Source organism: Pseudopipra pipra, chromosome 1, assembly GCF_036250125.1.
Source record: "Pseudopipra pipra isolate bDixPip1 chromosome 1, bDixPip1.hap1, whole genome shotgun sequence".
NCBI lineage: Eukaryota > Metazoa > Chordata > Aves > Passeriformes > Pipridae > Pseudopipra > Pseudopipra pipra.
Genome location: NC_087549.1, coordinates 48,394,638 through 48,421,995, shown reverse-complemented (window position 1 = coordinate 48,421,995; position 27,358 = coordinate 48,394,638). Strand labels below are relative to the sequence as shown.

Sequence of the window (27,358 nt, the reverse complement as noted above, 5' to 3'; positions counted from 1 at the left end):
TTCTTCCCTTGAACATTTTTTTCCTTCATACCAGAGCACTGGATAATGGGAAAAACTGAGTAAAAGTACTAGCAACTGTCTTATCCTTGTGAATCCTGAGCAGCATTATTTCCCAGTCGTGAGTCTTAATTTATCTTTCTCTATGCTAGATTTCTTTTTAATTATTCAAAGAGCAGCTTGGTTTCTCCACCAGCCTTTAGGTAAAATGCTTCAATGTCTGCTTTTGTAAATATTCCTGGACTTTTAGCATGACAAGCGGTGTCTGGATTAGGCATAATTTCTGTATGAATAGTTTCTACTCTACTGACACAACTATTCTAATATTGGATATTTGTGATCCAAAATTTTGCTCAAGTACATCACTTCAGGGAACTCTGTGGGCACTGTGAAAGTCTTGATATAGAGAGCTTTTCAACAAAATCAGTTTTGATATGACAGAAGATGTAGGCCCAAACTGCAGTCACAGATGTTATAGATCAGCATGAGTAGTGAAGATGCCCAGATCTGTTTGTGGTTTTCCTATCAGGTCTATAAGGACCCCATCAATTTTCCAGTGCATGTGGAGGTCTTCTTTCTAGGGACCTTCTGTCAGCTCTGCTGAATGTCCTTACGAACAAGAAACCAGTTTCCTCCACTTCCCAAGTGTTCAATCAACTGCATAGAACTGGGTCCATGGCAATCCCAGCAAAGGGAAGACTTGTGCTTGTTCATGTGTAAAAATAACTAGAAATCCTCAAAGAGAGAAAAGCATTTTGGGAAGGCCAGGCCCCACTGTATCTTTATGCACAAGCAACAGCCGTTAAGCAGGAAGCCCTGGAAGAGTTTCTGTTTTGTTGGAATATTGTAGTGATGAGGGAACCCAGACAACAAAACCAGAAATAGCCTTGATTGAAAAAGCCCTTTGTAACTGAAAAACAAGGTCTGCTTGGATTAAATATTTAAAGATTTTTTTCAATATTCTGAACTGATCAGCTTCTTTATTTAGAGTGCTCTGACCTTTTTGTTAGAAAGATACTGTGAAAAATCTCTAACCATAATCTAACTGTTCATGACTAACAACCATGTTGTTTTCTCTTTGCGGTATAAAGGCCAACTGCGTTGAAGCGGATCATTGTATGTGATTACTAGCTGCATCCATCTTCGTATTCAGGCTGGCAAATTGTTATAAATACAAACATTTAAGAGTTTCTCTGAATGTTGACAGGCTGAATCTCCTCAGTACAAGGATTCAAGATGAGCCTGATGTTCAACAGGATCTTGTGCTTCCCCTCCATGCAGATTTACACAGCATGTCTGTTTGCACATTTTGGCCACAAGTCATATCTCTTTTTGAAATCTCCTTCCTTCTTGATTCTGTTCCTCACACCTTTCACTGCATTTTCCTTCTGTGAATTTATGAAGGCATGTTTGTGTGTGAGTGCTGTTTTGGATAAGAAATTATCTTTAAATAGTAATAGAGAGAGGCTTCTACTCTATTTTCTCTCCATCTACCTTTGTACCCCTGGACATGTATGCAGCAAAAATACTAGGAGCATTATGGATACCATAGTGGTACTCCAGAGCATACTGGTTTGGAACCAGGGGAAAAACACATGTGCACAGAATCTACTTTATATCAGTGAACTTCTGGGCTCTGATGTGAGTATATTGGTACAGATCTCCTCGGAGATGTCCATAGTCTATAACTAGAGGTCTGCATTATGTCTTTCCCCTTTCAGATGTGTTTAATGGCTTTGTATTTTAAAAAGTCACCAAGTAGAAGAAGGTGTTTGCAAAACTTTTTAGCAAGATTTTGGAGTCAGTGTATACCATATATTTGTATTTGGACACAGCTGTAGGTTGTCCTTTTATGCTGTCGTTGAGCTGTTTTTTTGGGTATATTTTCTCTGCACTTGTCACTGACAAGAATCAGCTCTGGATGCCTATGCTTCATATGTGAAATCCCATCCTTGCTGAAGCTAGCAGGTTTAGTTGCTGCATGTGTGCAAAAACCAGGGAAGAAACGTTGTGTTGCACCACGGCCTGTTTCCTCGTGTGTCAGGTTTCTGCGCTGTGTGCTAGCAACAGGAGATGCAAGGAGCACAGCTAGCAAGCTGAAATGTTCCCCATGTGCCTCAGCGTTCCTCAGAAATTTCTTCTAGCTCATGGATATTTCACAGCAGGACAATTTACTGTCCTGTGAAGAAAGGTTTTGCGTATATAGAATTCTTAATTGTCTAAGACAAAATTGTAGCAGATTTTCCAATTTTAGCCTGGAAAGTTTTGGCTTCTCTCTCTCTAGTGTCTGCATATTCTTATGGACTTTTGTGTCTGAGTTTTGCAGTTTGGTCCTCTTGATTATAGTACAACTAGACTTGTTTCAGGAAAAAAATCCTGTTTTAAGCTTCTTATAAGGAATATAATACGATCCTTTCTTTTCCCATATTGAGTGTGAGACATGCATGGGAGGAGATGGGGACTGTGGGGAGAATGCAACTTTTTTGTGTAATTACATGAGAATTTTATAATATGTGTGTTCTCTGCATGAGACTTTTAAATACAGATAAAACTAACGAATCTTCTTTTTGTCAAACCTAGCAATACGTGTTAAGTCATCTAACTGAAGTCTGTACAACAGATGTAAAAATCATTATCGGACCTTTAAAATGTCATAAAGATTCAAAGACAAAGAGACCAGTTTGCCTCTTTAAATTATATTGCATTCAGGGATGTGTTATTTCAGGAGCTTTTCCAAGACATTGCGCTGTCACAGCTTCATTGCTTCAAATGTCACTTCAAGTAGGAGCAGTTTTTATAGCTACACAGTAAACTCAAGATGGTTTAATGGAAATGATTTCTTCATGTGTCAAAATGACCCCTTTGTTTCTCATTTTACTCTTTTGTTGCCTGCAGCTAATCTGGTTTTTGGGTTATCAGATCTAAGCATCTTACAATGCTGACTCTAGCAGCGGCATTCAGCTGGAATGCTGCCTTTTGTTTACTGGTTTCACCAGGCCTCCAGTGCTTTCTTTGGTCATCTGGTGGCTCCACTAATGTGATTTGCACTCCCAGGCTCTGCAGGTAGTCATGGGCTTTTAAAGGGAATTAGTGGAAAGCCTGCCACCCTGGTTGCTAATGAATCCACAGGGTATTTCTTGTTTGTGTTTTGTTTTTCCAGATTCTTGTGGAGTTTTTTTTTGTTTTGTTTGTTTGGGTTGTTTTTTGGGAGTTTTTTTGTGGATTTATTCAATTTTTCTCCTCTCTGCTTGGACTTCAGTTTCTGAAGTCGATTTACCTGGCTGTGGTGTGGTGATACTCATTTTGCTTTAAATGGAAGTACCAAATCCTATTATCACAGTATCCATTTGGGGTTTTCTCAGGAATTGTAAATAAGTATGGAAAAAATAGAGGGCTACACAAATACTCAAAACTTATTTGTTGCAATAAATGATACACAAAGCTTGTTCTTGATAATAGTGGATGTGGTAAAAAGAGACAAACCTCCACCTTCATGAAAATTCTTACTATTAAAATAGCAAATGTTGGCATACATAGGGAAGTTGAAGTGTTTTGCTGATGAGGCTCTCATTGGAATAATGAATTTTTGCAAGCACATCAGGAATAGAAGCAAGTTTATAAATGCCCTCAGCACGGTCTCATAAATTTGAGCCAGTGAAGGACAGTCAAATAAATAGTCTATTACAGTTTTTGCAAAAAAAGCAGGTTATACTGGAGGAGTTTTTTTATTATGAAAAGTGTATATACAAAAGAGGATATATACTCAAAACATCTGCTCTCTTTCTGAAGCAGAGGAGAGTTTCAGACTCTGAGGAGTTAAGTTGAGTAGCATGTCAGATGCTGAGTAAGATGCCATTCCTTCTTACATCCACAACCTCTTACTGAAGTATCCTTGTGGATTTGAGTGGGGATTAATAGAGTCATTAGGGTGTTTTTTTTTTTTCAGATTAGTCCTGCAGTTTTGTTAGGGCCAGTATTTGGCTTGCACAAAAACAAGCACAATGTCAATGTTTTTAAAGCTACAAAGTAGTCTAATTAAGACTCAATCTACAGTGGCAGATGTCCATATTTTTATGTTTTCAAAAACGATTTTTCATCCATTTCTGTTGTTTTAGAACTGAAGATACCAGATCTGTGACAAAAGCAAAATCTGAATAGGACTTTGGAAATAAATGTGCCCTTTCCATGCAAAAATAGATAATATAATTCTTACTCTTATTTACCTTGAGAGCAAATCTATCTGTTTACCCAAGTCTGAAGAATTTAGACTGATAAGAGTTGTGTCACTGATATATTGTTTATAGGGTTGGGTCTTAAGAGTAGAAGGAAGCTTTAGAAAAATTGAATTACAAAGGTGTGTTTCAGTGCTCGCTTTGTGCTGTTCTGGGATGTTGGTGCTGAGGATTTATCTGTGCTGTTTGGAGGAGGTGTATGTTTAATTTATATATGTGTGTTTATGTTTTTAACATATTAACTGAATATCACAGCACTAAATTCTGTTCAAGAATGTCAAGTTCCTGAATTGGTGTTTTTACTTCAGAAAAAATAATTTTGAAATTCAGGTGCAGGGGTTTTAATAGTGGACATATAAAGCAAGAGTATATCGATTGAGTTTTACTAGGCTGACAGCAGGACTGAAGGTCCTTGTGACCCAGAAGTTTGTGACCCATGAAATCTCCATTTTCCTTCTATTGGTAATGTATCTTGATGTACAGAGGACTGCAAAATGCATCCTGGGTGACCTAACACATTGATTATCTACAAACAGAAAATTATTTTGGGCTTATTGCTAAAAATGTGTTTGATACTAGTAAATATAAGGGATAGGCTTAAATTAGATTGTTTAAACAAATATTTCCTCAGCACAAATTCACTAAGGCAAGAGCTGATCCTTGCAGATATGAATAAGATTTGCCATATTTTCCTTTAAAATGCTGATTTCAGATGCTCAGCCATTTTGCTGATTCAGCTTCATCAGCTTGCGTGCCAGTCCACAAAAATCAAAATTTCACTCTGTAAATGGTACTTGCATCAGATTGAAGAAGATGAAGGGCAGTAAGGAATTGGGCAGAGTTATTTCTAAAAGCAGCAAATATCCAAGGTTCCTGAAAAGAAGCATATAGCACACAGGCACACCAGCAGGCAGATTTTACAGCTCTGTCCAGAGCACAGAAGGAAGATAAATCATTGCCATCCCCCTCTCATTTTTGAAATGGTTCAACCCTGGGGTTTAGCTGAAGGACTTAAAGAGTTTTTGAAGTGCAAATAGACTGGTGAAGGGTAAACCTTTTCAGAGTTTCATTTAGATGGATTTTTTTTTTTCTATGTGGATTTCTGGCACCAGCTGAGATCTGGAAAGCCACAGGATTTTTTTTGTTTTTGATCAATCAAGCAAGCAGAACTTGCCATGGGGGTGTACATTCTCTGCATACATATTGATCCTATTGTGTTTAAAAGTAGTTAATTTAATCGGGGCTTTTTGAAACCTTCCCTGGTAAAACTTGCATTAATGAAGCTGTCATTTCAAGGTCATGTTTCAGTGTCAATAACTTAATGGTAATGACAGAAGTTACCTGTAAGTTTAGTATCAATATTTCAGTTATTCCATGATAAAATTGCATTGAATGAGGACTGATTTTATATACATGAGTGTGAAAATGTTCAGCTTAACTGCAAAATGTTACTTTCATTAAATGAGAGATTTTCAAAGCAGTCTGGAGCTCCTAAACACATTAACACCAACAGTTGTGTTACTATTCACTGCTGTTTGGATCAGTACCCTTGGCCTGCCCTATTCCATAGGGAGTTTGACTCCAATAACCTATTTTACACCTTGTCTCTTCTAGCAAAATGGTTGTAATGTCAGAGTTTTTATTTAGGGCTCTTTCTGGTAGTTTTGGCCTTTTACCTCACATTTTGTTTTATTTAAAAGCAGTGGCATGCAGAAGACGGATTGCATATTAACTATAAACACTTCTCTCTACTGGGATAAATATTTGGAGATCAAGCCATGTACATCCATGGCTGGATGTAAGATTAGAAGCCTATTTGAGTGCAGAGTACAGATTTTATAAGGCAGGATGCAGTTTACTACTTTTTCCATCCATATCTGATGCCAAGATCTTCAAGTATTTTGAATGAAAGCATTATATATTTTCGAGAGTTTTTCCTGTGAGGATGTGAAGTGCAGACTTTATTCCCTTTTTTGATTTGTTTGGGTTGGAAGGAGTTTCAGGAAGTTTTTCTGAGCATCGTGACACTCGAAGTACAGCAGAGTTGGTGGCGAAAATTGGATTCAGATACCATGGCAGAATGTGCCTAGACATCTCCCAAACTCACTCTTCTCATTGCTTTTCTTCTTGGTAGTTGCAGTGTGCCTTGGACTCTGACATTTGCCGAGTACTGGAATTCCAGAGTGATGTGTGACTGAGCAGGCTGGCACGTGAGGTGGAAAGCAGAGTTTTGCATACAACTCTTTCGATCATGTATCAATAATGGTCTTCTGTAGAGTTTCCTATTTGTGTTTTCCCCAACTGAATGGTATTTTATCAAAGATTTCAGTGTCAGATCACTCGGTGGCTCAGAGAGAAACTCTAAAGGTGGTGTGAGGTCCAGAGTTAGGATTCTCTTTAGGAAGGACCAAACTGATTGTTAGTTTATTTTCCTTATATTGGATGTCCAAAATGGTACAGTGTGGCATACTATGGGAAAATAGCCTATATCTAAAAATGGTGTATTTTTACCTTATTTCTGTATTTGCTCTGGTGGTTTGATGTTGTCTGTGCTATGACAGCGCAATAGAAAGAATCCACATCAGAATAGGGACCTAAAATCGTAACACATCACAAATTAATAAATATGTCTAAATACAATCAATAAATAAGGCTTCAGAAGTCCACGTTGTGATTTTTCTCAGACTTTACACTGAACAGAAGATGTTTGGTTAACAGGCCCCCTATCTTGGTCTTTGTTTTACAACTCTAGCTTTTATGTCACGTGCTGTCAATCTCATGTACTGTAATGGTGGTTATTAACAATGGTTATTTCCTGTAGTGTTTGAAAACTGAACATGAGATGCCGTTTAAAGCTTTACTGAGAGACAAGGGAATTCTTTGCATCTCACTGCAAAGAAGGGATGTCACTTCTGTGGTGTCACTTTTGCGAGCATGTTACTGGGAGAAGTTAATATCACGTTTCCTTTGTTGAGTAAGAGTTTTCTAGCAACAGCCAGGACTCTTCTCACTTCAACAAGACCCATTCCACCAACTGTATAGAGAATTTCTGGACATATTTCAAGTCAGCAATCTTAGTTCAATCCTATTAGGCATAGAGGGCAGATTTTCATTTAGAAACAGAGATTGTTCTGTAGATGGATATGTGGGTGTTGGCTGGAAAATCCATCATTCAAATTTAAATTTTTTCTAACTGATATGTGCTCAAATGTCAAAACACTGAGGGGCTGTTACCTGCAGATTGCAGATTTATCAAGCAGCTGTGACATTAAAGTGATCTTACTCTGGTTGCGGTATGTATTTGTCAAGGGCACAGACTTGCATGATGATTCTGAATTCCTGTGGAATTTAACTGAGCAACAGCTGGTCTGCAGGATGTGCAGATTTTAACAAGGTAATGTCTGTGTTTTGTTGAAGGGCTTGTGTGACCTTCTACTGAAACTGTTCCAAAGGGCCTTCTTCCTCCATTCAAGTCTGTAGGATCCCAAAATAATTTTTGTGTGAAATTTCTCCATTCTCTCTGAGCATCTTGATTTTATCATGGGTAAATTCTACAAAATTCTTCAATGGGGTATTAGGAAAAAAAAAGGAAAATAAAAAGGCTGTCAACACCACTGACTGCAGCTCAGGACAGAAAGGATACTATTTTTGGCCTTTAATTGTGTCAGATTCCTTTTCTCCACAGTTGTTGGTTTTGTTTTGTTTGGTTTGGTGGTTTTTTTTGGTTTGGTTTCGTTTGGTTTGGTTTTTTTTCCACTTGGGAGACGTTTATGGTGCTGTGTCTGGCAGGATAACCGTGTCTTAGGGTTGAAGTTGTATTTCTTCCCGAGTTCTTAGAGGTGATGTTATCTTTTGTTCACTCAACAGTATGGTCCTTCCTGAGAGCAACTGTCACTTTAGGCACTGTAAGATGGATGAGTCTCAAGTGAACTGCTAGTTGAAGCAAATGGTGAAAATAAGAAAAGACAAGGGGGTTGGGGATCTTCAGAGGGGACAGACAACAAGGAAGCACTGTTAGAAATCAAAAGTAAGCCAGACGGTAGTGGAAGAACGAGCCAAGATGTTAGCAGATCATATGTTAGCAGATCCTGCAGGTCTTGCAAATGAAGATTGGTGGCTGACAAATTCTGAAGAGAACTTCTGCATCTTGACAAAAATGCAGTTGGTTTGTTTCCTTCTTCGGTTGTAAATAAGAAAGGATCAGAAGGAGATGATCTGAACATCAGATGAAGAAATTTGGGGGTTTTTTGTTACATTGTATTGTAAGGTTAGGATAAAATAATCAGGAAAAGGATTAGTGATATTTTGTGTATCTTAAGTATTAGGTGACAATCTGTCCGTTTTGAATGGGCATGTAACAGTATAAAACCAAAGCAGCATATCAACAGTTTAGCTTTTGGAAAAAAAAGTAAACTTAAAATTTGTAGCTGATGGTGTTTCAGAAGGTACTTAATGTTTTTAAAGATTCACTGCATCTCTGATGCAGCTGAACTAATTGAGTTAGACTTTTTAACAGAATGAAAGTGGTGTAAAAAAGCCCACATGTAAACCCTGAGAAAACTCCCTCGAATCCACTGACAAGCAGGTCCTTACCCCCCACCCCCAAGCTGAGCGAAGGTCTGTGTTTGCAAAAGCAGCCGGCAAAGGACAAAAGGCACTTACAGCCCAGTGTGTGTCAAGGTTTGGGAAGGGTCCAGGAGGATCTTGGCTTGAAAAATTATTTTGTCACACTGTTGGCATTGGTCCATAAGGGGAAGCACTGGTTGAAAGGCGAAGAAATTAAGATGATTAGAAGCTTTAAAGCTTCACAAATGGTAGAGTATCTCTCTTCTCAATGGATGTAAATAATAGATGAAAGACTGAGAGTGACAACAAAGGATCAGGGCCTTTAAGAGAATGTGTGCAGCCTGAATAGAGGTCTGTGGCCTAGGGCCAAAGGTCTTAGCTTTGAGTGTAATTAGAAGAAAATACAAAAATGTCATTACTAGCAGGTGAAATGTTCAGCACGTGTCTGAAAAATACCAATTTCAGAGCCAGGAGCTGTTGGAATTGGATTACTGACATTCTGCAATCATTGGAGTCTCTGCAGAGCCCTACAGTTGGGTCGGGAGCTGCGTGTGTTAACCCTGTTGGCCATCTGGGATGGGTTCACTGTTAGCGGGGTGCACAGGGCGGGGCAGCATCGCTGGTCCCTGCCAATAGAGTTGTTTAGCGTCTTTCTTCAGAACACCACAATCCTACCTGAAACCTTTGCCTGAGCCGGAGGTTATAGCTGCTCTCCTAAATAGACTGATTTTTGAAAATGAGACGAAGGGGAGGAAGCTTAAAGACCTTTAATTTTAAAACCTGGAGTTCGAATTCTAGGTGTACAGCTGCATTCTGGTTTTGACAGTGGGCCTCTGGCTGTAGTCCCAGCAGTAAACCCTTAAAATCCCATTTGTGAGCAACAGAGAAAATTCCTTTAAATCTTTTGTCAAAATATGGTCTGTTTCTATTGAGAAATCAAACAAGTTTGTCTGCCTAAGAAAGTTTTGTTGAAGTCCAGTCAATGATAACTTAATTTAAACCTTTTTTTTATGTTAATTACTATTCTGTACAGTTTAGGCATTACTCTCCTGCCTGCTATACCATTTTTGCCATTCCTTGGGGTATTTCTGGTGTATTTTCTTTTCTATTAGCTATGTTTTCACGTCAATACTTTTATGGAAAGTCAGATAGAAGAGCAAACAGCCAAATCAGATTTAATTTTGAACACTAATCTCCAAGGTAGATAACTCCTCACCCATTTAGTTTGTTTCTTTTTAAATGAGTAGTAAAATAATTACTTCTACTTTATAATCTTTTTCTAAACATTTCTGCAGCAGTTAATTTTCTCATATTAATGTGCTAAATTCCTAATCTGTCATAGCGACAACTGCAGTGCCAAAAATGTGTAAATTCTGTGATAAGCTTGTACTTCTGGTAGAATATAGAGAAGCAACCAAGCATTTTCAACCAAGTATTCCTATAAAGAAAAAAGTGCTTTTTGAAGTGGTTGGCCCTCCTTTTCCTACCCCAGTTCAGTTTTCACCCTAAACCAGGTTTCCACAGGCAGGTTTTGTTGGCTTGTTATAAACTATATGCTGGCATGAGTAATTCTAATTTTTTTCTCCCTTTTTATTTTTCAGGTGTTCTGGAGTTTTAAACGACTTTGCAGCAAGGCTTCACAAACTCTTAGCTGCATCCTTTAATCATGACTGCATTTCAGACAGGTTAAAAGGAATCTGAGAGGTACCGTACTTGCACTTCCTAACAGGCAATATGTTGTGTGTTTGTGTTCAGCATCTGTGCTTTCATTTCCATTAACTGCCTTTTAGGAACAATGTGGACTGTAAATAATGAATTTATTTTTGCTTAAAGCATATAAAAGATCCAAGTTCTTAAAACAAATCTTGAAATCCAGTTCATATAATTGAACAGCTTTCACCGGAGAGGGCTGATTTGTGCTTCCATTTTTTCTTATGTATTCACAATGAGGTCAATTTGATTATTTAATGACAGTTCTTTTGAAGCTGTAACGATTTTCTTCTGCTGTTTTACTTAGAGGCTCTGCAAATACCTAAGCCACTAGCTAAATATATGCTTTATGCTCTTGGAGGGTGAATGTTTGTTTGTTTATTTGTCCTCTCAAAGGGTTTAAAACAAATGGGAAGAAGAATGCAGATCTTTGTAATGATTGGGATAGATTTGTGCTTCCAACTGAGATTCTCACACGTCTTCTTTTTCCTGACTTCTACAAGGGGGGGGGGCTTGTCTCAGTACACAATATTGGGCTCACATAGTTTCTTGTTGCATTTAAATAGCCAGCGTACCCAGAAGGCTGAAGATCTATTCCTGCTTTATGACCTGTTGTATCCCTGGGGCAAGGGCAGCCCTGAGCAAAGCAAGTGGGTCATGGCCACAGCCCGGGTTCTGAGTGGCGCTTGTGGGTTCCCAAAACCTGCCTGCCTGGCAACATTTGGAATATGGTATAAGTCTGGAAGAGGGGGGAACCTCTAGGATCTTGCTTCGCCAGGTGCTAGGAGGAAGCAACATTAGCCTTTTTGATAGGGGGGAGGCAGATTCTGTGGCCCTGAAGTTAGGCTAAACAATTGCAGAGGTCAAAGGACAGCTGAGTGCGGTCAATGAGACACCCTGGGGTGTATTTTGTTACTTAGTAAAAGGAGCAGCATCCTAAAACCCTAAAGGATTCTCTTGAAAATCTGTGTTGTGAAAAGGTTTTATGAGTCTGATGGCAAAAAGTGCTGATTTAGCTAAGGAATGCTTGCTTTTGTCTAAATGAAAGGCTAATCCTCACCAAATGTTGGCAGCTATTATAGTGCAGTCAATGCGGGTCTGAAAGGACAGTTAGAGTAGAAGTGTACTTTGGGAATCTCAAATGTTTATCATTTTAATGGCTCTGAAAAGATTTCTGAGCTTTTACCTTTTATCCTAAAATTTATACCATGAGCAAAATATTTGAAAAAGTAAAAAGTAAAATCTTCATTTATGATTTAAAAAGCTGTTCCTTAGGGAGCTGCACCTGCCCAGTTATTCTATATTCCCTGATAAATTTGCTTTTGATTTTCAGAGTATTGCCCGGCTCAAACTGTAACTTTTAATCTGCCGATACTTAGTAATTGTTTAAAAGAAAGTGTGGGGTTTTTCTGGTCTTGAATAATTTTTGCTGTTCTTGTTTCAGTGCTCACAAAAAAACCCCAAAAAAACCAAACCAAAACAACAGAAAAGAATAGGTTTGGGGTAATTAATTCCTATAATTTGTTTAGCATTATCTTTCTTTAAAAGGACAGCTTATTAACACTTAACATTTGTCATAGAAACAGATAAGAAATCAATGTCAGAGCCAAGACCTTGTAAATAACCCGCAAGGAAATGTAATAATGGCTGTCTTCACCACAGAGTTGGTGGGGGAAGGACTGGGCATGTGGCAGAAAAGGTTCAGTGCTTTTTGTTTTCCTTTGAAAGGGGGGGTTGCTGCAAGGCACAGCCCGGGGCCTCCGAGTCTTTGGCCTTACTGTCTTACGCAAACACTCATTGTTGTTTAGGAAGAAAAAGGTGCTTGGGAGCCAGCAGTGGTGCCGTTTTTATAGTGACTAACCCGGTGTTTCATCATGATCTTTAAAAGGACTCTATAATAAGAGTGAAAAAGAAAACATTGTATAATTTTCAAGGGGTGGAGGAAAAGGAGCAGAAAAGTTGACAAGTAGGTTTGGTTTATTTTTGAAAGAAACCTGCTTGCTATAAAACCTATAGCTCCTTGTTGAGCTTAATTTTTAAACTCTTCAGAAGTACTCTAACAGATGCTTAGCATTGATTTACATCAAGGTTAAGGCACCTTTAAACAAATAAAGTTGGGAATGGATAAACCTACTAAAATACAAATCGTCTATTAAACAGAGAAGATGTTTGTATAGCATTCAGGTTACTACAAAACTGACACATGTCTTGAAATTCTCCTGATAACCCCTTCTAAACTCATCAGGAAATGATAGCATGTGTGTTTGAGGGGTACACAAGGGAGAAGCCAGATAGGATAGAGATGGAAGGTCAGGCCATAACTTTGACTTTCTAGGCTTCAGCTTCATGCTTGTGCAATAAGGCAATAACAAATGAAGAAAGGACTAAGGTGATATACTTATCAATGAGGTTGGACTAGCATTTGCTATAGAAATTCAATGAGATGTCTCTTTGAGCCTATTTTTAGCTTTATGCCTGTAGATAATGACTACCATATTTTACATATATATCTATATAAAATTAAGGGCTATATAAAATAAACTGTCCAATAAAACTGCTTAGATAAGTACATATTGTGCTATAATTCTTAATTTTATTTGCAATTCCAGAATTTAACTACTCAAAGTATGTAAAATTAATTTATATGGGATTTTAAGATTTTTTTACTCATTTACCAGAAAAAAAATGTTCTGTATCTATAAAGTGTTTATTTATCTGGTGTTTGGTTGTTTTTTTTTCTTTCAAGTGGATTGTAGCCCACAGGGACAGCTTTATGCATAAAATTTATAACCTGCTGTGGCAACAGTCACACAGAAATATTTTGAGCCCTAGTTTCTTGAGTATCAGGATTTACTGGAAGTTTTATATGCATGCTGTCAAGAATGCATAGAACCTGTGAATTTTTTGTGTTGCTGACTCATTAAACCACAATAGCAGCTTTGGGAATCAGGATTGCCTCTGCTAGCATGTAAATTAAATTGCAGGTAAATTAAGTTCAGCCTGTAAACAACATTAATACTTTTGGGAGAAAAGAAAGTAGAGAAGCACATATAATGTCTACAAGAAGTCAAGGATGTTATGATTATAACCCCCATATGATCAAAACTCCCATACACAATTTTTCTTGGTGGCTGATGAGTTGCATCACAGCAGAAGATAAGCATTAGAAATAGAAAATTACTTTCTTCTCCTACTAAGTGTTAATAGTATGTCATTTTGAATTTTTGCATTTCTGTTTGGAGTAAAGATAAAGGTGGGGCCCTTTTTTTGACGTAAATGGTATTATAAAAATGTCTTTTGTGGATGTTTATCCTACAAATATGTTTTGAGATTCCTAAGTATCTAGAAAAGGTAGTTTGAATGTCAAAACTCTTCTATTTAGATATATCCTTGAATATGATGTTCCAGTTTTGTTCTGTTGATTGCCTGTTTCTTGCAAATTTCATCTTAACTAAAATCTGGGATGTTGCAGAAGGCCCAGTAATGATGTGCATCTGTGATCTCAAACGGGGTTGCCTCTGGTAATTTCAGAGGTTCTGGGCAGAGCTTTGTTTATTTTATAGAGGAATTTGTGGTATTCTGGGGAGGGGAGAAAGTAGAGTCAGCTTTGACACATGACAAACACATGTTGTGGAAAAGAAAGAACTCTACAAAGCACTCCACACTTGGAAGTTCATTTCCACTAAAATTACGTATGAGAAGTTCGTTGGTTTTTCAAATAGAAATTCTATGAGCAATTTAGATACTGTTTCTCAGCAACAGAGAAGTTGCAAAAAATGTCCGAATTGTATTAAATTGACATTACTTGTAGGTTTAAGCTGATAGTTATGGTTTTGACCAGTGCAGGGTTCGTACACTGCTTTGCTTTTTGCATAGAAATGGCCATGAAAGCAGCTGGCTTCGCTGTGTTGGGTTTTGTTCTTGTCACTGCATCATGGGCTAAAAGTGACTGCAGAAGAACAGTGTTACATATGCCTCCCTATCTAGAGACTACATGGAAACTTCAGATAAGAAAATACTTGTTTGTTCCTTTCTAAAACATATTTAGAGTTCAAAAGAACAGAAACATGATCATTTTGACTTATTTGAAAATGGTGTTTTTGGAAGAGCTGCACAGGAATGTGCTCTGAGTGGACTTGATAGACATTTTGACAGAACCCTCTGCAAAAGAAGAAGGCCTCGTTTCCACCTTTGCTGGTTCCTTTTTAGGGATGATGGTTTCCAAGCCTTGTAAACTAAAGAAGATTTATCTTTCAGGCTTTCCTTGTTTTCAGACAGGGCTCTAGGGAGGAAAACAGTAATTTTTCAGAGAATGTGAGGAACGAACAACTTACCTAACCTTCTATCCAAGTGCATTAGTGAAGGCTAGTTTGATTACTTAAGACTGACTTTATTTCACCTTGATTTAATTTTGGTTTTCAATCTAGAAATCTGTTTTAGGGATTTGTTTAATAATCTTCCTGCAGAGGGAGAGGAACAAAAGTTGATGGTGCTTTTGGCAGGATTATGCACTTTACAGATGAGGGAAATGACATGTGAGAGGCATTTGGATACAGGGTGTTATCTTTTATACAGAATCATGGATGCACTCTGACTGCAGAGACCATTTTTTTCCTTTTTTTTTAATTGGTAGCCCTGAAATTACTTTCAGGTTGCGTATTTGAAGAACTGCCATGGTACATCTCCAACTCTGCCAGCTTCGGGATGGGGAAAAAATTACTTGTAGCAAAATAAAAGGTTGAAGTTAACAAAGTTTTACTCCAGTGTTTCATTTTTACCCTATTATAGCTGTCAAAAACCAGAACATGCACCAGATAAGATGAATTCTGTGGAAAAAGAAAATACTAAGTGGATATTCCTGAAGAATTGGGTCATCTTTGTTTGGAAAGTTTTAAGAGCTAATATAATCTGTATTACCATTATGCCTATTATTCAAAAAGATTTATTTTTATTAGCGTCAGTTAGTACATGCTTTTAGAGTTGAGAGTTTTCAGAACAAGTAACATCTCTGCAAAATTAATAGCAATTCATTTATATTGCTTGCAGTAAAATTTTCTTTGCCTCTCTTATTTAGTAGCACTTTCACATGAGAAAACTTTAAAAGAGAAGAACATGGGGAAAACACCTTTATTGCAGACATAGATACCTAGGATGATATTTATTAAGAATTTTCTTGTTAATGCTCTACTTTAAAGTCTGATGTTGAGATGTGTCAGAATGGATTACATTTTAGCTTCTATTTTCTGTATCTTAGTAGTGAATTTTTTGCTGCTTTCCTATCAAATAGCATCACCTTGGTTAAAAAACTTTAAAAATGTCAAGCATAAATTCCTATATAACTGGTAGCTTGTGCCTACAATATATAAATAGCATAAGCTATGATGTTTAATACTTAAGTTTTGGCATCCTAGTGGCCCAGGAATTTACAGTAATTTAGATACATGGTTTGCTAAGCCATAATGCACAGTACTGAGTGGTGAAGGAACTACAGGAAAAGCAGTTAGAGAGAATTTGCAGGGGAAAAAATGAACACAAAGAAGTTGAGCAGACTCAGTGGTTGGAAATTCCTTTAATATCATTAGCTTCATATGGTGGTCTTTGTTAGTCCAGTCGTGTTGAAGATTTGGTCAGAAAATTCATTGAGAAAGCATTCAAAGTGTGCTTGGGATTGTAGGTGAAGTGCTCATCTTCTACGTACCCAGACCACATACACTTAATAGGTTATCATCCCTTTCTTTTTCATGAGCAGTGCCAACTGAGATGCCATTATTAATGCTCCTTTTTATGGCATTATATGGCTCTTTTGAAACACTGGTAACTTCCCCTGTCACTTTCTCAAGATAAAAGCAACCCCTCAGGAAACAAACAAACAAAAAAATCCCAAAAATAATTCATAACAGCAATTAGGGATAATTACCAGCATTAAAATGGTTGACAAGTATGGGCTTGTGTTTCATATTTAGAAAGATATAATAAGACTATTCACTGAGCTTCCCAGACATAGAAATTATTTTTTTTAAAATGGTGTAATATTAAACAATGTTCCATTGAAAGAAACTTTAAATCTCCATTGAAAACAAAGCTTTAAATCAACTGATGCATCTGAGACGATATAGTTTACTTTATAGATTATTGTAAACAACATAGATTTTGTCTCTAATATTTCTGAATAATAGTTTTGATTAGTAATATAATTGTTAGCTAATAGCTTGCAGTAAGATCTGTGTATTAACAGAGTATGTGTTGTCAGCGAATGACTGTACACATGTATGAAAAGTATATAAAAATAGTAAAGTTTCAATAAAAATATGTTGGATTTGGGAACAATTACCAGTTTTGAATACATTATTTGGGAAACAACTTTGGGCTTATGTTATAACGTTAACTGCTTATATACTACATTAATTTTATCTTTTGTGTTATTAAGAGTGATAGCTGAATGAATTCATGGAATCACAGAATGGATTGCGTTGGAAGAGACCTTAAAGATCACATAGTTCCAGCCCTCCTGCCTTGGGCAGGGACACCTTACAATAGAGCAGGTTACTCAGAGCCCCATCCAGCCTGGCCTTGAACATTTTCAGGAATGGGGCATCCACAGCTTCTCTGAGCAACCTGTTTCAGTGCCTCACCACCGTCATAGTGAAGAATTTCTTCCTAATGTCTAACGTAACTCTATCCTCTTTCAGTTTAAAGCCACTCCTTGTTTTATCACTTCATACCCTTGTAAAAGTCCCTCTCGAGCTTTCTTCTAGGCCCCTTTAGGGTGCTGGAGGTCTGCCTTGAGCCTTCTCCAGAATGAACAGCTTACTCTCTCAGTCTTTTCTCACAGTAGAAGTGCTTCAGGCCTCTGATCTTCACAGCCCTCCTCTGGACTTGATCTACAAGGTCCATATCTTTCCGGTGTTGGGGGCTCCAGAACTGGACACAGTTCTCCAGGTGGGGTCTCACAAGGGTAAAGGAGAAGGGCAGAATCACCTCCTTTGACCTGCAGACTGTGCTTCTTTTGATGCAGCCCAGGATACAGTTGGCTTTCTGGGCTGTGAGCGCACGTGACTGGGTCGTGCTGAGCTTCTTGTCCACCAAAATTTCCATATGCTTCTCCTTGTGGATACTTTCAATCCATTCTTCACCCAACCTGTGTTTTTGTCTGGGTTTGCCCCAATCCATGTGCAGGAACTTACACTTGGCCTTGTTGAATGTCATGAGGTTTGCATGCAATCACCTCTCAAGTCTGTTGAGGTCCCTTTGGATGACATCCCTTTCCACCATGGGTAGCCCCATTGTAGGGTTACCTTCTACCAATGTAGAAGGTCACCAAATTTCAGGCACAATTTGCCCTAAGTGAAGCCATGTTGGTTGTCACCGGTCACCTCCTTATTTTCCATGTGCCTGTTTCCAGGAGGATCTGCTCTCTGATCTTGCTGGGTGCAGAGGTGGTTCAAATGCATAACTACCTGTCTGTGCTAACATGCTAAGTTGTTAGAAGAACAACTAAGTGCAAAATCAAAATTACACAGTAAAAATATGCCTTGACCCTACAGCTAGGACTAGGGACCATTACTGATTTGGTTGTATTGCACTGACATTAATAATGTGGTGAACAGTCATATTGATTTAGGGCAGAGAACATAAGTGGAGAAAGCTATGTATGAGCATGCATGTTTTAAGGAAGCAGGCTGAGATTTTCAACAGTGCTCCTTAGTGATTTTCTTGTGCAGTCAGAATAGGCTAGATCCACATAATTAACTCCTGAAAGTTTTTATATCATGAAGGATATAGATCTATACATGTAAGGTTTGTACTTCACTGTATAATCTTCTCATTCTTAGTTATATACTAATGAACATTTCTTTTTGTGTTACTGGCAATTCACTTTTTATTAAGGCTTCTACTCTTTCATTACCTTTATGGTCAGATAGTTACTTCTTGTCATTGTCTACAACCCTGTATCTTTCACATTTCGATGATAACAGTAGCGGATGCAATGGGAGAAAACTAAAAGGGATATATATTTTTTAATACTATAAATACAAAATATGGTTTATTTATGGTTTCTAATTAAGTTCCTTTTTCCATAGTAGGAAGGCAGAGGAGGAATAATTAGGTAAATGTTATATTCACAGAAGCTTGGGATGGAGGGGAGGGTTGTGTAAATAGATGTGGGTGAGTGAATGAGAGTGTAAAAGAGACAGTATTAATGTATGGGTGCATGTTACTGGTGACAGAACGTATAGTGCCTTTTTACACACAAATGCTCATTTGCATAAGTCAGCCTTTGCCCATGAAAACGAGCTGTGCATTTAAAATAGTCATCAGAAAACATTCCTTTTTTCAAGTACCACACCAAATGGTATCAGCTACAGTTTTGCTCCATTAATGTTCCAGTCTCTTTATAGTATTTTTTTCATGTAGTTCACCATATCCAGGCAGGCATATATTACTTTAAATGCTTCTAGCATAGCATCATTTATTCACAGAAACTAATTCTCCATAATTTTTATGTATTGTGTAGTCAATGTAGGTGAGTTTACATACATGAAGTAGTGAGGTCTCGTGTTTTCTTTCATCTGCTTGTTGCATCTGTTTTCTGAGGAAAGGGCATCAAATGAAGTTTGGCACACTCTTAATCTTAAATCATCTCAGTCCTCGCTAGAGGAATGTGTTGAGCATCCCCAGTGCACAGACTACACTGTTCCATAAGAGTTCAACATACTTGGAATCTTTTTTTCTGAGTGAGAGCCATAACCTGGAAAAAAGTAAAGCAAGGTCTTTACAGTTCTTCTTACAAAGTCTCATGTGCACCAATCTTGTCAAATGACTTCGAGCTCCATTTTGGGGATAAGAAGAGCTGACTTTTAGGTTTTAGATTTATGTAGTTTGATTCTAATTATACAGACTTAACTCTAAAATAGTGTTTTAAAACCTCAGGCTTCGAAAAAGATCACAGCTAAAGATTCTGGGAGGGTATTATCAGAACATTTGAAAGATGAAGGAATATGCACTATGTTAGGCAATAAACACAAGTGCTGGCCTTGTAACTTAAAAATATTGAGCTGCCATTTTGTAAAACTTGAGCTTAACTTTTGTACCGTTGCACCTCTCAATATATTTTTTGATTCTATGATTCTATGATTTTGTGATCACTGCTAGTTTATTCCGCGAAACTAAAAACTCCTAGATCACTGATTTTTTTAAAAATGTAATCCAGACTTAATTTTTGTAGTATTTGGGGGTGATTCAAAATTGATAGCTACATTAATATAAATTCAACTTAGTAACACCATCCTGTATTCAGGTGTTAATTTTACCTCTGTTATGTTTATTGTTTTGTGAGCTGTGCCTGAGGACTGTGGGAATAGTCTTGGTGTGGAAGGGATGGAGCAATACGAGCATAGCAGCCTCCGTGTTAACACCACTTTTGATTTGCTTTCTGTTTCATATTGTGGCCAAACAGCCGCCCTGTTCCACCATCCTGCATGTAGCTCTCTTTTGTATGCATTTGTCTCTCTCTGTCCAAGAAAATTGTCCAAATTCCAGATAATCTGATGTAATACTCCAAGTACAGATACTATTGAACAGTAAGAGGAAGAACCTTGTCAGGAAAAAATAGGTGTTCTTGATCTTTCCCATTCCTCTAACATAGCAGTGGCAACATCTGACTGAAAGAGGAGGTTCTAAATCGTATTGGATGCTAACAATATTTTCTTCAAAATAAAATGAAAAATAAAAATGAAAGGAAACTGCACTGTAAATAGAGTCAATGCAAACTACTAATTTATTTTTCTTGAAAGATGTCGTGAACGAGTTGTCACTTGCAACATAAGATTGTAAGCTCTTTTAAAGTTGAGTGTAAATATCCCTAACCAAGACAAAAGCAGGGTCAGAATCTCAGGATCTTGAAAGGACTGGGGGGAAGGAAAGGATCTTACAAAGGCTGTGAGATAATGGACCTGTTAAGGAGACTACTCCATCTTGCAGTCTTGTATTGACTCACACATAGGTCTTCTCCACTGAATGTTACAGTTAATGCTGTACATGGACTTCTGACTTTGAAGTTTACACTTGCAATTAGCGTATACATTTGTTTTTGTCGTTATTAATTGACATCCTTTCTGCTACGTGCATGTTCATGATACATCCTAGTGATGCTCTAATGGGAAAAATAATACTACCAGAAACTGAATGAGAATGATGTAAAAAATAAAAAATGCTAGTTGTACCTGAAGCAACCAGTTTCCAAACAATTCTACAGTGCAAAGAGATGCCTGGTCTCTCTTTGCCTGAGATAACCCTTTCAGATACAGGAGCTATGCTGGGCCCAGCAGTGCCTTTGTGAAGGAACTTGCTTTCTTTTCCTTTGAAGAGAAACTTTCCTGTGGGGTTAGGCCAGATCAGAAGCCAGATTATGTGTTTTGGAGGACACAATTACATTATTAGGTTAAACACAAAGTAAGGACTTGATAGAGCTGACTTAATGGAGGGTGTTTGCATCAGATTCATCATTCACTATCAGGTAATTGTGAAATTGCTTTAAGCCATAACAACAACACTCACCCCCTCCCTCATCCTCCAGTTCAGTTCCTCTCCTTTAAAGTCTCTGGGGTCATGACCCACCTGGAGGCCAAATATGTGGTATCTGGTGTACTGAATGATCTGATTATATTTTTACTAGCAGAGCCTTCAACTCAGTGTGCAGTTCTGGCTCCGAAGAGTTACTGAGTAACGATCCACTTTTCAGGGGTTACTTTTTTTTTTTTGTATGTATGTAAATGACCATAGTCACCTATTTTCTTAATTAGAAGTGGGTAGTGTTTACTGTACCAGTCTCCTGGACCTAGGCTCTGGTTCTTCTTGAGTGTTCTGTGTCGCGTTCCTGCGTACATCTCTTGAAACCTGGATGACCACAGGGAACAAGATTATTTGCTTGAATTGCCAAGGTTTTCTTGTAGGTTCAGCTTCTGGGTTTGAACAAATGATCAGAATTTCCCTGGGTCCTTCACTGCACAGTTAAGTGATACAGTATTAAAATCAATCCTCTTTGAAATTTTGCTTTTGTTACTTCCATTTCTGTCTGCTTTGATGGAAGCTCACAGTAATCGTAGCTTTGCTTTCCAGAGTGAATGCCCATATTAGTTTTCTTATTAAAAGCTATAGCATGGATACTTTTTTACTTGTGGTCAGTAAATGATTGCCTTGTTCAAATACCTTTGTAAGGAGACAGACTGAGATGTGAGGGCTGCCTTCCAGCTCTGTTGTAAGGCAGCTCTCACTCTAGCAAATCTCCTCTAGTTCAGTGATGGGCCACTGCAAAGAAGACTTGAAGTGGGATTGGGAAATTATCTTTGAAGAAGCATAGCAGTAGTGGAGATGTGTTGGGTGGTAATCGGGAGGCCTTAGTATCTGAATCATTGCAGAGAAGTACCCTGAGTTGTGATAGAGCCTGGAGGTGCAGGTGATCTAAATTTTAGGAAATTCTCCTGTTGTTATTTTATGTTCTACTGTAGATTTAATTCTGAAATTTCTCTGTTTTAATAGTGTCTTCTAATCTCCATAGTAAGTTTTAAGGAAATTAAATAAAAATTGTCTGTGTAGAGTGGCAAATTTGGTGAGGTAGAGAGGAAGCCTGAGAGTGGCCGTTACCAACTTGAACTTCCTTCCTTGTTATGGTGGTGGGGAAGGAGAAAGTATAGCAGCTAAATACATACATACTTTGTGTATACTAAGATTCTGTGGAGTTCAATCCAAAACAGACCTCAAAAGGTTGCCAAAAGAAGTAGGCAACTTAAGAATTATGCTGGTATCTTTCCAGTTGTGCAGGTGAAAAAAAGAGAGGGTTGGAATATGGTATTACAGATGTGCAGATTGCTCATTGCTGGGAATCTAACCAGCTCTGTTCCGAGCTAGCTGCAATTAGTGCACATGTAGATATGGAAAAAATTATTTACCCTCATATCAAACCTCCTGCCCATTAGAAATCTCTCAGTGCATGAAGATAGTCTCCAGCACAGTTTGGTGCAATATTGCTGGGTATAGGACAGTGGACATGAGGGTGAGCACTGATGTGTCAGTGCTGATAGCATAAAAACAGGCGTGTGAGATCGGGGAGGAGCTGCTGAGTCAAGTCCAGCTCCGTTTTCTCTCAGACACTGCATCAGATTGTCTCAACTGCATTCAACCATGGAATGCCTCACATCCTCCCGAGCTCACTGATGCACCAGATGTGAAGAATTTTAAGAAAAACTTTCCTTAATTTCACTCTAGAAAGCAGTAGGGGTTGGTTTATTTGTTTCATTTTTACTAAACGACCTCATATAGGAATGTTGGATAGACGAATTATTTGGATAACTTCTAACTATGAGCATTAATTTAGTTATGTTAAATAATTGGGTTTGGTCACATTTAAATGTAGATATGGCAGATACATGTCTTAATAAGAGAAATGGATTTTTCCTCTCCCTTCAAATTCCCCCAATTTATTTTTCCTTCAGACTCTTTGCTGCCTCCTCAAGCCCCCCCAAGCACATTTGAACATGTTTTAAACATATTCTGCTCTGCTATCTCCCCTGCTGCTGCTGAGTTGTGCTCACTGGGAGCTGCCTCCCGTTTGCACGGGGAGGAGGAAACTGAGGAGACTGAAGCACTTCCTGGTTGCACCAGGCATTTAGGGATAGAATCAAAAGCAGAAACACTAAAGTGTTACTACCTTGAATTGGTGCTCCTGGCTTTTGGGGAGGCTGGGTCAATGTGGCTCTACCTGAACCAGGCAGTAGCTCAACCTGAACCAGGCAGTGGCTCACCGTTGGAGGGTCCTGCCACCTCCTCTCCCCTGCAGAAGGAGAGCCCCCTACTCTCCCCCTCTCCCCAGCTCCCTTGAACTCCAGATGAGGCCAGCTGCCCTAATGGCCTCAGGCGGTGTTAGGAAATCAGCTGGCCCATGCTGTTCTCCAGGGCTCTCAGCTTCCTCTGCCACACAGCAGGATCTGGGACCACTCTGCCCTCTGGTACCTCTGCCTGCCCCATTTTGCATAAGCATTTCCCCGACAAGCCTTCCTCCTGCTCTGCTTCCATGCTGCAGGGACAAGAGCTCACACAAGTTGTGGTTCTTGAGCTTTTCTTTACTTGACGTTTCCACCTACAATCTTGCTTTCTCATGGCAAGCTAGAAACATCCTGCAGTGATATTAACCAGCTTTCTCAGGCAAATCTGCGACAATCCCCATCCACAGGCAAATCTCCTTGTACAGATTCCAGGGAGGCAAATTAAATAGTCTTGGCTCACCAGCCTTTGTGCTGTGTGTATCCTATGTTTTATTAATAGTTTCCCGTCAAAATGAAAATTGTTGTCATGGATTGTATACAACACGTAGCTTGTAGAAAACATGGAGGATGAACAGACTGCAGGCAGATGATATGCTGTGGAAATTCTGATTCTTAAAGATTGATTAATTTTTATTATGGTATTTTAACTAAAGTCTTTTCATTTGAGTACATTCCTGAAAACTTAAGCACATCACAACTGACATAAATGGCACAGAAACGAGATTTTATGGCATGAAATTTATTGATATAATAGTTTGTCAGGATTTGTCAGGATTTCAGTCACTTAGCTGATTTTTATCAATTCTTTGTTCAAAGGCATCTGACAGGCTTTAGTGTACTGCAGCCTTAATGCTGCTTCAGCATAACTTTTCCCTACCTCACTTTGTAGTTATGTGTTTGTACACAGTCCTACCATTTCCAAATTTAGTGAAAATTTATAGAAGAAAAAAGGGAATCTACTTTTCTTGAGTACTTTATTGCTGAAATGGCAGAATATGTCATGTTAAGAAATTGTGTTTATCTTGTATTGTCTCTGGTTGGGTTAGGGAATTGCAGTTGCCGTAAAATTTATTAAAAACCAGTTTAAGTGAGAGATAGGGAATTATTTTCCTGAAGTTGCATAAAGTCTCTGACTGAACAGGGAACTGAGCCTCTCTTCCAGGTTAGAGGTGAGGAATTAGATTTGTTCTGTGTCTATGTATCCAGTAGAATAGCAATATTTAGCTCTTAAATATTTGTCTATACCAGCAGATCTGAAATGCTGCTGGAAGTGGCTGTCAGAATTATTGCCCTTTTCCAGTTGCTCAAGGCCCTGAGGACCTTGAGCAACTGAGTGATAAGGCAGAAGTGGAGCTGTAGGTATTCAAAATGCCAGATTATCTTCTTGGCCAAGGTCTCTTCCTGGTCAGGGCTAGGTGACATCTAGGGAAGGGAAGTACAAAGATAATGTTATAAGGCTTTGTACTTTTCTATCTATTGATTTAGCCGGGAAAAACTTTGTTGAAATAAATTTCTCAGATAGTACAGTTTTGTATTCAGAATATTGAAAAATGTTAGATTACTGTTCTTTGGAACAAATGTCATATGGTATAATGATCTAGTAAACTGGAAAATTTCAGGTTTCAGTGAGTCTCTCTTAGCTCATTCTAAAACCTTCCATGGCCATCCTGTTACTAAATGTTTACATTTATGTGTCTGCATCCTAGTGCTGGGTGCAAAAATACGGCAGTCAGTGGGCTGTGTAATGTCATCCAAGGAGAAGAAATGATCTGTTTGTGCTTGAATATTTAATGAATTCATAAATTCATCATTGATATAAACAGAAATATTAATCATTAAAGCAGATATTTAAGAGATTGCTATCACTATACTAGTGTAAAGCATAATTTAAAATAAAGACATTTCACTGTATTTGTTGCATATGGTTTAGAAGTCATTTATTTCTCTTTTTTTACTTACATCCTTTGTTGTAAGAGTATGATTAGGTCCTTTGATGGATCAGACTACATGTAAATCATAGTGTTATACTGAAGACAAGAGGTGAAGACTCTGAAAGGACAGAGACTGACCTTCCACGTAATTTCAGTTAATATTAACAAGATCAAAAATTCAAGTTATTGGATGTCTCTGTGTATTGCTTCTCTACAGATGATGGCATACTGACAAGTAAAATCATGTAAACGCACTGTTTGACCACAAGTGATGAAGTCCAACTTGATTTTTTAAATTTTCTTTTTTGTCTGTGTTATTGTGCCCCTCTGTATCCTACTCTGAATACCCTAAAAAACCCCTGATAATAATGATTTTATCTACCCTCCATTAATTTGTATACCAGGCGGGTTCCTGAGGGTGTTGAGAGGCCATGTATGAAAAGAGACTGAGCAGTGTGTTGGAAATGTGCTAAAAGCTTATTGGAACAGAAGGAGAGATTGAGAGAGAAATATGGATACGTAACACTAGTTAGAGGTGTTGTTTTCACAGCATATTTTCTTGCAAACTTTATATCACTGACACGATGGAAGACAGTAAGACCTCATTCTTCATTTGTGAATTGTGTATACACTTTCCCATCCCCTTATCAGCTGTTTCCTCTGTGTTTTTAGATCATGGGGAATTCATATGCGGGGCAACTAAAATCTGCCCGTTTTGAAGAAGCTCTTCATAACTCCATAGAAGCTTCTCTGAGATGTAGCAGCGTTGTCCCCCGACCAATCTTCTCACAGCTGTACCTGGATCCTGACCAGCCTCCTTTCTTGCCGGAAGGTAACCATGAAAGTATGGCACATTTCAGTTGTTTTTCTCTGTGTGAAAAGGGTGGGATGTGTTTCAGTTTGTTTTTTCTTGAAAAAAAAAAAAAAAGCCAAAACTGCACAAAAGTTCAATTTGTGACACAAAATCTGAATCTGGGGCATCATTAAGGAGAAAAAACAGCATGCTGGTTATTTTAAAAGGAGATAAATGCAAGTACTGTTGAAAAGTTTAATTTGGTTTTTTTCCTAGCTTTTATTCTTTTTTTATTTTTCTTCTTCAGATGTGAAGCCAAAGGTGGAGGAGTTGGATAAAGAGTTAGTACATCGCTATTCACAAAATGGAAACCTGGACTTTTCTACCAGCCAAACTGTTAATGAAATGGAAGATGAAGACGAGGATGAAGACATGTCAGATTCAAGTAGTCCACCAATCCCATATTCGCAAAAACCTGCCCCGGAAGGGTCTTGCACTACTGATGGTTGGTATCCTTTTTTTAAATTGTACGATCTCTACAACTAATTGTAATTATAATGTGCACTCTCTACGGTTAGAAACTCTTAAGCTAGAAGGTTTGAAAATACAGTTTATAGTCAAAGCCTTAAATCTGATGGGATATGGATTAGAAGGACTTGTTTCAGGACATAAAGTGTAATTTGTTATTTGAAAGCAGTGTCTAGGGCTGGCTGTGGCCCTTCATTAGTTTCTGAAAGCCCTTTATTTTCTGTGGTTACTGTTGGTTTACTGTCCTCAAAGAGATTACCTAAGTTGGCATCAGTATGGCCGGTTCTCAATCTATGCCTAAATTATTCTCAGAAACATTGGCAAAGCTGGATTTAGTTACTTCCATGGGCAGAAGGAAGAGTTTGGAAAAAGAAAATGGAGAAAAAGCTTGCTGTACTTTGTGCTGCCAAGGTGATAGGAGGGGTTGGTAGCGGAAGCTTGTCTGTTTTGTCTTCCCCATATGCCTGTTGGCCATTGCTTGCTTACCTTGAGCTGACCTGATTGTTGCTCAAGATGAGCAAAATTGTTGACAGTACTATATTTTGTTTTTGTTTTAAATTGTTAAAGAAAGGGTCAGGTCATTATGCATATACCTACTTGGACAAAGTAAAATTGATGTAATCAGTTTACCTTATCCTGTAATTGTTCTATTCTGAAGATTGAACTTCCTCATAGAAGGAAGATCTAGTTGTATTTATTAGATGTGTTTCTCATAAAAACATCCCCCTGCTCCCTTCAGACACTTGAAAACAAGCATCTATTCCCACCAGGTCCAAAAGC

The 27,358-nt window shown here is 38.2% G+C and overlaps 1 protein-coding gene across 9 annotated transcripts in view; it reads left to right on the top strand.

Annotated features, from left to right (window-relative positions):
- GREB1L (GREB1 like retinoic acid receptor coactivator) overlaps nucleotides 1–27,358 on the top strand; it is a 138,212-nt gene that overhangs the window by 48,142 nt on the left and 62,712 nt on the right. For 6 of the 9 annotated variants that reach the window (XM_064655351.1, XM_064655382.1, XM_064655391.1 and 3 more), the window contains exons 2-4: nucleotides 10,397–10,499; nucleotides 25,930–26,101; nucleotides 26,358–26,555. In XM_064655351.1, coding sequence (XP_064511421.1) covers nucleotides 25,933–26,101; nucleotides 26,358–26,555 — 367 coding nt within the window. In that variant the 5' untranslated portion in view covers nucleotides 10,397–10,499; nucleotides 25,930–25,932. The remainder of the gene's footprint in view (nucleotides 1–10,396; nucleotides 10,500–25,929; nucleotides 26,102–26,357; nucleotides 26,556–27,358) is intronic. The other 3 variants (XM_064655372.1, XM_064655394.1, XM_064655402.1) reach the window with 1 other exon arrangement.